This window comes from Thalassophryne amazonica, chromosome 8 (genome assembly GCF_902500255.1).
Source record: "Thalassophryne amazonica chromosome 8, fThaAma1.1, whole genome shotgun sequence".
Taxonomy (NCBI): domain Eukaryota; kingdom Metazoa; phylum Chordata; class Actinopteri; order Batrachoidiformes; family Batrachoididae; genus Thalassophryne; species Thalassophryne amazonica.
The window spans coordinates 69171240-69181268 of record NC_047110.1 but is presented as its reverse complement, the minus strand read 5'-3'; the positions used below and the strand labels follow the sequence as shown (position 1 = coordinate 69181268).

Sequence of the window (10029 nt, the reverse complement as noted above, 5' to 3'; positions counted from 1 at the left end):
TCACTACTACATGTCGACACACAGACATACACATCAATATACTATTCACTTATACTTATATAGTACCAGATCACAAAGTCAAATCAAGGCACTTTACGCAAGTAAAGACTAACCTTACCAACCAACCCCCAGAGCAAGCACTAGGCAACTATGTTGAGGAAAAACTCCCTATAAGGAAGAAACCTCAAGCAGACCAGGCTCTTGCGGTTCACATCTGTTCACACATGGTGAACTGTCCAGAGTTCCCAACTTGTTGATTCTTAGGACTACCATTTTCTCCATGTACCAACAGAGGGATGAAACGGAAAAGAAGGTATGCCTGTCACCACAGCCATGAGTGAGTCATCATCCATTCACTCGGCAAAACTTGTTTCATTGGCCAAATCGCTGTCGGGGCTTGGGATCGATGCAGCCAACGGGGTTCCTATCAACCTCGCAGACAAAGAAGAGCCTCCACCTCCGGTATGTTCTAATCACACAGAATGCTTACACTCATATCTTGATTTATGATACACTACAGCTGTTTATATCAGATATCTACCTACATGTCTGTAACCTTTCCTGATTATCATGCTTTCACACCACACGTTTTCACAAAAATTCACAATGTGCCAGCCTGTATTACCAAGTCTGTGTTTGTGTAGGAGTCTGGTATAGAGCTTGGTCCTGGGCTGTATTTTGCTGATGCTAGGAGAAAGGTGGATTATGTTCTTTGCTACAAATACAAAAAACGACAAGCCTCCAAAGCACGCCTCTCCATTATATCCAATGGAAGTTTACAATTACCAAATCGAGTGGAAATGGAAGCAGAGTCGGGGGAGGCAGGTTTGGCTGCAGGAGATTCTGAGGACTCCAAGTTGTCTCATGAGGAAAAGGCTGCTATGAGGGAAGAATTTGAAGCTGGGCTACTGGAAGCTGGACTCCAGATAGAGCGTGATAAAGAGGTATGTACGTGTTTGTTCTGTGCTGTATACAGGCCTGTACACGAGTCAGGACGAACCTTAAGTGATGCCACTACAAATCCTGTGACTGGATGGCTGCCTAGAAGGTTTAGGATAAGACTCGGGCTGTCCCTTAAGGACAGGGGTGATGCCTTTCACTAATCAAAGAGATAACGTGTCAGCATTACTTATATAATTGCAGTGCACATGTTAAGTAGTTATTGTGTACAGTGTTTTGCATTGTGTTGATTTGAATTTAAATGTGTAAATTTGTTCATAAGTACCTGAGTTTGAAGCCAAAATCCAGATTATAGGGGTTTATTACAGTTAGCCACTGCTCTCAAGTATCTGTTGGCACAATAGTGTGATTGGTAGTTACTTACTTGTTGTGTATTTGTGTCTGTGATTAAATGTGATTATGATTACTCTGTGTCGAAAGACTAAAAATGGTAAGTGCATTAATCATTTTTTTCTGACTTGAGAAATTGTTTTATTCCTTAAAATATTGTGCACGAGAGTACTGAGCACATGCTTATGCACCAAGTGCTGTATTGTCTTTGGACATCACACGCAGCATCTGAAGATAGCAGTTTTGATACTTGGAAACTTATGGAACACGGTTGAACAATTGTTTTAAGACTTGTTTCAAAATGTTGAGAGGCATTTTTAAAATTGCCCTTGATGTTGTTGTACAAAGTACTGGCAGGAGCTTTTAGTGCAGTTCTTTGTAGTGAGTTTAAAGGGCATATTTCACTGTAGTCAGCACTCACTCAGACTCATCTTCAACCGTTTACTCCAATTAAGGGTCACAGGGTTGGAGCCGATCCCAACAGTCACAGGGTGTAAGGCGGGGTACACCCTGGACAAGACGCCAGTCTGTAGCAGGGCCACATATAGACAAACAAACACATTCACACCCACATACACACCAAACGGCAGTTTAAAGTTTCCAATCCACCCAACCCACATCTTTGGCTGTGGGAGGGAGCCGCAACCCACAGGAACACAGAGAGAACATGCAAACTCCATACAAAAAGCCACAGGTGGGAATCGATCCTATGACCTTCTTCCTGTGAGGCAACAGTGCTAACCACTAATTCCCAGTCAACATGATCGTTTAGAAAATTTATATACCAGATTATAAGACATTTCTTCCAAGTCTTTAACTTGTGCGGGCCCTGATATAGCTGATAAAGGTACAGACGGTTGCCCAGTTCGGGATCACCTTTGTTAAAGTCCCGCTATACGGAGCCATAATGCAACTGAATGTCCTTTAATTGTGTATTGTTGTGTTTGGGTGTTATTTAGCTGAAAAAGTCTGGATGGAGTAGAGCTTCTACTTAGTGTGAAGCCACATTATGTGTGGTGCAAACATTTGGCCAGAAATGGATCACTTTTGCCGGTTCTGAATCACGACTGTGTCACTTTGGGAGCATTCCTGGCATCTGGCTGGAGCCCTTCTAATGCAGAATGATACACAATGTGCACGAGAATGTGTTTTGGACACAAAATGATAGAAATTCTACTTATTAAATGAGAATGTACTTAGTTTCGAGAGGCGCTGTTATACGTTTTTACGAGCAAAAAATGAAATATGGAGGTGTGATTTCTCCCGACTTAAAAAGTAAAAGCCCCCACATTCATGTCCATTCGTGATGTTGAGATGACCCCCAAAGTCCACATGACTCACAAGTCCTGACACGAGGCTGCTGCTTCAGTGATCCACAACCGGCAAATTTTCACGTCGGAGATAAATGCGCGCAGCAATTAAACAGCAAGACATAACACACTGACATTTTCTACCCAAGTAAGTATTTTCCCACTCTAGAACCAAAAACACTGAATGGCTAACTCACCTTTGCTCCGTCTTAGAGATCGTTAATTTCAAACTTGCAGGAATGAGGGAGTGAGAACGTGCGCACACCGCAGACACCGGGATGTTTTGATTCCTCTGCTGATCACAAGGATGGCTGGATCCGGTCGAGCTTGTGGTCATTTGTAGACAAAACATCAGTCTTTCCATTGGTACCAAGTATTAGCTTATTCGTGCTGATTACGAGAAACGGCGGTGCAAATAGTACAGCAGTGATCCGGAATTGGCAATGATCCGGAACTGGGCAAGTGACTGTACAATAAGCCACAGGGTATCAGAAAATACAAGATGGATTCACGGCCATTTTTATCCATAATCGTTATGTAACGTTTGGAACAGACTTTTAACTGCGTGAAGGTCACTCACCTGCATCCAATTATGCACTGAACAAAAATATAAACAACACTTTTGTTTTTGCTCCCATTTTCCATGAGCTGAATTCAAAGAACTAAAACATTTTCTATATACACAAAAGTCCTCTCAAATAGTGTTCACAAATCTGTCTAAATCTGTGTTATTGAGCACTTCTCCTTTGTTGAGATAATCCATCCCACCTCACAGGTGTGGCAAATCAAGATGCTGATTTGACAGCATGATTATTGCACAGGTGTGCTTTAGGCTGCCCACAGTAAAAGGCTACTCTGAAATGTTTAGTTTTTTCTTTATTGTGGCTGGGGGGGTCAGAAAATCAGTCAGTATCTGGTGTATCAGCATCAGTGTCGCATAGAGTTGATCAGCATTCAGAAGCCAATCAAGTTGTTTACAGCGACGAACTGCAGTCAGGTCATGACCCTGAAGAGGATGACAAGTGCGCAGTTTCTGACAGTTTGTGCAGAAATTGTTGGGTTTTGCAAACCGATTGTTGCAGCAGCTGTCCGGGTGGCTGGTCTCAAGATGATCTCGGAGGTGAACATGCTGGATGTGGAAGTCCTGGGCTGGTGTGGATACAAGTGGTCTGTGGTTGTGAGGCCAGTTGGATGTACTGCCAGATTCTCTGAAACCCTTTTGAAGACAGCTTATGGTGGAGAAATGAATCAATGAAATGAATCAATTGCATGCTCCCTCAAAACTTGCAACATCGGTGGCATTGCGCTGTGTGATAAAACTGAACATTTTAGAGTGGCCATTTATTGTGGCCAGCCTAAGGCACACCTGTGCAATAATCATGCTGTCTAATCAGCATCTTGATTAGCAAAGAGGTGTTCACTAACAGAGATTTAGACAGATTTGTGAACAATATTTGAGAGAAATAGGTCTTTTATGTATATAGAAAATTTTGAGACATTTGAGGTCAGCTCATGAAAAATGAGAGCAAAGCAAAAGTGTTATATTTTTGTTCAGTGTAGTTTCATGCTTGCACCTACACCAGTCGATCCGAGTTGCTTTTTGTGTTCAAGAAAAAAAGAAAACTAAAGTACAAAGCATTAATAAATACACTCAACAAAAATATAAACGCAACACTTTTGGTTTTGCTCCCATTTTGTATGAGATGAACTCAAAGATCTAAAACGTTTTCCACATACATAATATCACCATTTCCCTCAAATATTGTTCACAAACCAGTCTAAATCTGTGATAGTGAGCACTTTGCTGAGATAATCCATCCCACCTCACAGGTGTGCCATATCAAGATGCTGATTAGACACCATGATTAGTGCACAGGTGTGCCTTAGACTGCCCTCAATAAAAGGCCACTCTGAAAGGTGCAGTTTTATCACACAGCACAATGCCACAGGTGTTGCAAGATTTGAGGGAGCGTGCAATTGGCATGCTGACAGCAGGAATGTCAACCAGAGCTGTTGCTCGTGTATTGAATGTTCATTTCTCTACCATAAGCCGTCTCCAAAGGTGTTTCAGAGAATTTGGCAGTACATCCAACCAGCCTCACAACCGCAGACCACGTGTAACCACACCAGCCCAGGACCTCCACATCCATCATGTTCACCTTCAAGATCGTCTGAGACCAGCCACTCGGACAGCTGCTGAAACAATCGGTTTGCATAACCAAAGAATTTCTGCACAAACTGTCAGAAACCGTCTCAGGGAAGCTCATCTGCATGCTCGTCATCCTCATCGGGGTCTCGACCTGACTCCAGTTAGTCGTCGTAACCGACTTGAGTGGGCAAATGCTCACATTCGCTGGCGTTTGGCACATTGGAGAGGTGTTGTCTTCACGGATGAATCCCGGTTCACACTGTTCAGGGCAGATGGCAGACAGTGTGTGTGGCGTCGTGTGGGTGAGCGGTTTTCTGATGTCAATGTTGTGGATCGAGTGGCCCATGTTGGCGGTGGGGTTATGGTATGGGCAGGCGTCTGTTATGGACGAAGAACACAGGTGCATTTTATTGATGGCATTTTGAATGCACAGAGATACCGTGACGAGATCCTGAGGCCCATTGTTGTGCCATACATCCAAGAACATCATCTCATGTTGCAGCAGGATAATGCACGGCCCCATGTTGCAAGGATCTGTACACAATTCTTGGAAGCTGAAAATGTCCCAGTTCTTGCATGGCCGGCATACTCACCGGACATGTCACCCATTGAGCATGTTTGGGATGCTCTGGACCGGCGTATACGACAGCGTGTACCAGTTCCTGCCAATATCCAGCAACTTCGCACAGCCATTGAAGAGGAGTGGACCAACATTCCACAGGCCACAATTGTCAACCTGATCAACTCTATGCGATGGAGATGTGTTGCACTGCATGAGGCAAATGGTGGTCACACCAGATACTGACTGGTATCCCCCCCAATAAAACAAAACTGCACCTTTCAGAGTGGCCTTTTATTGTGGGCAGTCTAAGGCACACCTGTGCACTAATCATGGTGTCTAATCAGCATCTTGATATGGCACACCTGTGGGGTGGGATGGATTATCTCAGCAAAGGAGAAGTGCTCACTATCACAGATTTAGACTGGTTTGTGAACAATATTTGAGGGAAATGGTGATATTGTGTATGTGGAAAAAGTTTTAGATCTTTGAGTTCATCTCATACAAAATGGGAGCAAAACCAAAAGTGTTGCGTTTATATTTTTGTTGAGTGTAGATACCCTGAGAGATACATCCCGCTGAGTTCTCCTCCCGTGTTCGCATACAGCAGCCATGTCGAATCTCTCCTGCGTCAGGTCCGGCTCCGTATTATCTCCTTTCAAAACTTCTAAATTGTATGAACACATGGTGGTCAGTAAAGATCAGATTGCCGATCGTCCACAGTCATTGATCCAGTAAGGTAATGCCATTAAATGGCTGGGGCCTGGTCCGGTGTGAGGCGCAACACACTTAATTTTGCTGGCCACATGAATTAAAGGAATAGATTCAAGTGTTGTTTTGGAGCCCATTTCTCACGCTGTACCGGCTGCAATTATTCCACGTGCAAAACACTTACACTTCAACCTCAAAACATTTATCCACAGAACACTGGACAACATAATAAAAATCATGAGTGGCATTGCTGGGCGTTATAAAAACACACCTGTTCACCATCGAAGTCCACAAAAACAGATTTCAATTTGCAAAAAATTCTGGTTTCATTCGCTTCATTGAAAATATTAAATGTGTCTGAGGGAGCTGTTGTGGCAACACTGGGAACTGTAGCGGCCTCAATTATACAGTGAAGCAGTTGTAAAAAGCAAATGCTTTATTTTAACAGTGATGATTAATGCAGTAGTGATGTGACGGAGACCATGATTTGAAAAAATTGGAAGACGGGTTGCAGGTGAGGTGAACCAGATGGACTACACATAAAAACAAGCTAATTTAATTTCAACTTTAAATGAGAAATACAGATCAAGAATACAAGTGGGACACCATTTCTGGACAAGGGAAAAGATCTGGCTACATCGTCTTACCAGGGATTAAAGTTTGTCGTCGCTACAACGTGCAGTTCAGTGTTTTACAAACCTAATTTTAAATTTTTCTTTTCTTTCAAAGTCTGCTCTGAGTGTCCTTGCTGTGATTAAACTAAAAACAGATGTAGACCCACGATGCATTAAAAACAAACACAAACTTCCCAAAATACACCTAAAATCTTTCTGAGGACGGCATGACATAAATTGCGGCCATTAAACCTTTTTACCTCTCAAATCAGGTTGCACTTTCAACATAAATACACAAATTCTTGATTGTTCCTGCTCGGAGACTGCAAAGCAGGGGTGAAACCAGATGAAAAGAGTTTTTTTTGGGGGGGGGGTTAACTTCCACAACACCCATTGATTAATGGTCCACTTTTGAAAACATTTTCCATACCACCACAACTACTTATGACAATAATAATTTTAACAACTAAAATGTTTAAATAAGTATTACTCTGGACATTCGTTTTACTGTAGTCCTGGACTAAGTTTAATTGTTGAGTCATAAAAAAAAAAGTTTAGTTAATTTTACTTTTCTGCATGATTTAAGTGGGATGTGAAGCAATATCTTTTTTAATGTAATGTCTAAGCTCGACATTACTGGGTCTCTTTGGGGTTCTAGCTTTAAAATCAGGTCAGTTGGGATGAGGAAAGCCAAAAATATGAAAATGATTATGGCTTTTGTGGTTAGTCATCTCATCTTCAATCACTTATCCGGGATCGGGTCACGGGGCAACAGTTCTAGCAGGGGACCCCAGACTTCCCTTTCCCGTGCCACAGTGACCACCTCTGACTGGGGGATTCTGAAGTGTTCCCAGGCCAGTACGGAGATAAAATCTCTTCACCTAGTCCTAGGTCTTCCCCAGGGTCACCTCCCAGATGAACGTGCCTGGAACACCTCCCTAGGGAGGCGCCCAGGAGGCATCCTTACCAGATTCCCGAACCACCTCAGCTGGCTCCTTTCAACACGAAGGAGCAGCGGCTCTACTCCGAGCTCCTCGTGGTTGACCGAGCTTCTCACCTTATCTCAAAGGGGTACACCAGCCACCTTCATAAAGAAACCCATTTCGGCCGCATGTACCCACGATCTAGTTCTTTTGGTCATGACCCAACCCTCATGACCATAGTTGAGAGTAGGAATGAAGATTGACCAGTAGATCGAGAGCTTCGCCTTTTGGCTCAGTTTCATTTATGTCAGTACGGTAGAGCGAATGCAATACCGCCCCTGCTGCGCCGATTCTCCGGCCAGTCTCACGCTCCACTGTCCCCTCACTCGTGAACAAGACCCTAGGTACTTAAACTCATTCACTTGGGGCAAGTCTGCATTCCCTACCAGGAGTAGGCAATCCATTGGTTTCTTGCTGAGAGCCATGGCCTCAGATTTAGAGGTGCTGATCCTCATCCCAGCTGCTTGACAGTCAGCTGTGAACCGATCCAGTGAGTGTTGGAGGTCACAAGCCGATGAAGCCAACAGGACCACCTCATCTGCAAAAAGAAGGGAGAAAACCAGGAAGAAACCAGACCAATCCTCTAGACCACAGCAAGAGCGGTTCCAAAATTGATGTCACTGAAGTCAACTTTTCTCACAGGGTCACATTTCTGAGCGTTTATTAGCAGCTGATCAAATGAGGCTAAATTCCCCATGTTTAAGACTTAATTTGTTTTAGTATTTAAAGTATTTTTCCTGTTAACATATTTGATCTCATCTTTTTTAGGCTGATCAGTCGCATTTCTCTCTTTACAGTGAGCATGAGCAAAACTGTCTAATTACATCAGTGTTTTGATTTGATTAGTTATTGGATAAAATACTTGCTTGACTACTACATGATGATGATTATGAAATAAATGACGGCTGCGCCTTATTTCTGGGGAGGTGGTGGTCTAGTTATTTATTTATTTTTATTTTATTTTATTCTTTTGCAAAAGACTGAGTCAAAGTACTCATAATTTACATCTGTGTGTATGTTTGTGTGCAGAGGTCACAAGGCATTAGCTTTATTCGGGTGCACATCCCATGGCCAATACTCAGTCGAGAAGCAGAGCTTCAGAAGATCAAAGTTCCTGTGAAAAAGGTCAGCAGTTTGATGCAGTTTTCACATATAAATATAAAAATATATAATAAATAAATATATAAAAATAGTAGCCATCAGGTTGACAGAACCTATGCAATACAGTCTGTGCTGTGTGAGTAATAATTTTGTGTGATTGATTGTATGTAATCAAGATATGTGCTATATGCTTTTATCCAACAGAAGTGTGAATTGTGGAAACGGACCGGCATTGCTGGGATGTGGGATTCCATAGTGACTAAAATCAACAAAGTTTTTCATCCAGACGTTCCTAGTTTTGACATCCACAGAGACTCACAAACACATGTCCGTTTCAAAACTCTCAAACACCCTTTTATCAGAGACAAGCTTCACCTGTGAGTATTAACAATTTACATAATTAGCATTACAGTAAAGTTAGTATTAAAACAAGGCAATCAGAGAGAGCAGACTTCAACCCATTCATGCATCTAGTGGAATATAACAATTAACACTCTGTTTTATCAAATAATTTGTGAAAATTAAAACTTTTTTTTCTGTAATTTCTCTAATCACAGCCACATAAGCCTATAACTTCTTCTGGGCTGTCTGGGTGTCTTGGTGGCTTTCCTCACTCTTTTCCTTCTTGCACGGTTTGTTTTTCAGAACCGTCTACTCCATGCAGATTTACCATAGAGTGCCACACTGTTTGTATTTCTTCGTAATTGATGTAAATAAAGTCCAAGATGTATTCAGTGGCAGCTTTAATATCAGAGAGCCTCGTCCACAAAAGACTCCAAGCTGTTAAAGGGGGCAACACATGGTATTAACCCGTTTTGCTCCACTGGCAACAACTGTTGCCAAAGTATAGCACTGCCCACAACAAAAAATCTCAAAGGTACTAATGCAGCTTTTCCACTTATTTAAAAAAAAGATCTGGGCATAAACAGGTTAAGAACAGGGTTATGTAAACTTTTGATCAGGGTCATTTGGGCGGTTTCTCTTGTCATTATGATTTAAAAAGAGTAAACACAGTTTGACAATAAATGGCTTCACCCAACCACTAACCATGAGTGGTGGAAAAAAAAGGTTTTTGTGTTATCATTCATATTCTCTGAAAAATGGCCAGAAAAAAACAAAAATTCTGCCAGGCTATGTAAACATTTGTATACATGACGAGGAAAGTCCAGTGATTCATCCCAAAGCATGCCGTGACAACATGGCTTTTAACCCTGATTCTGGATAATGACAACTCTGTCATTAAACATTAAATCTGTATTGATGGAGCTAACGTATTTTGGAAGCCTTCCTCCTGTGGTAAATATCTACTTGC

At 42.2% G+C, this 10029-nt stretch overlaps 1 protein-coding gene across 1 annotated transcript in view; it reads left to right on the top strand.

The window, feature by feature from the left end:
* The first annotated feature begins 224 nt into the window (after positions 1-224).
* LOC117514919 (anoctamin-1-like) overlaps positions 225-10029 on the top strand; it is a 53735-nt gene continuing 43930 nt past the window's right edge. Inside the window, 4 exon segments of the mRNA XM_034175489.1 lie at positions 225-462; positions 645-944; positions 8646-8741; positions 8922-9094. Of these exon segments, the coding sequence (XP_034031380.1) occupies positions 316-462; positions 645-944; positions 8646-8741; positions 8922-9094 (716 nt within the window). The 5' untranslated portion in view covers positions 225-315.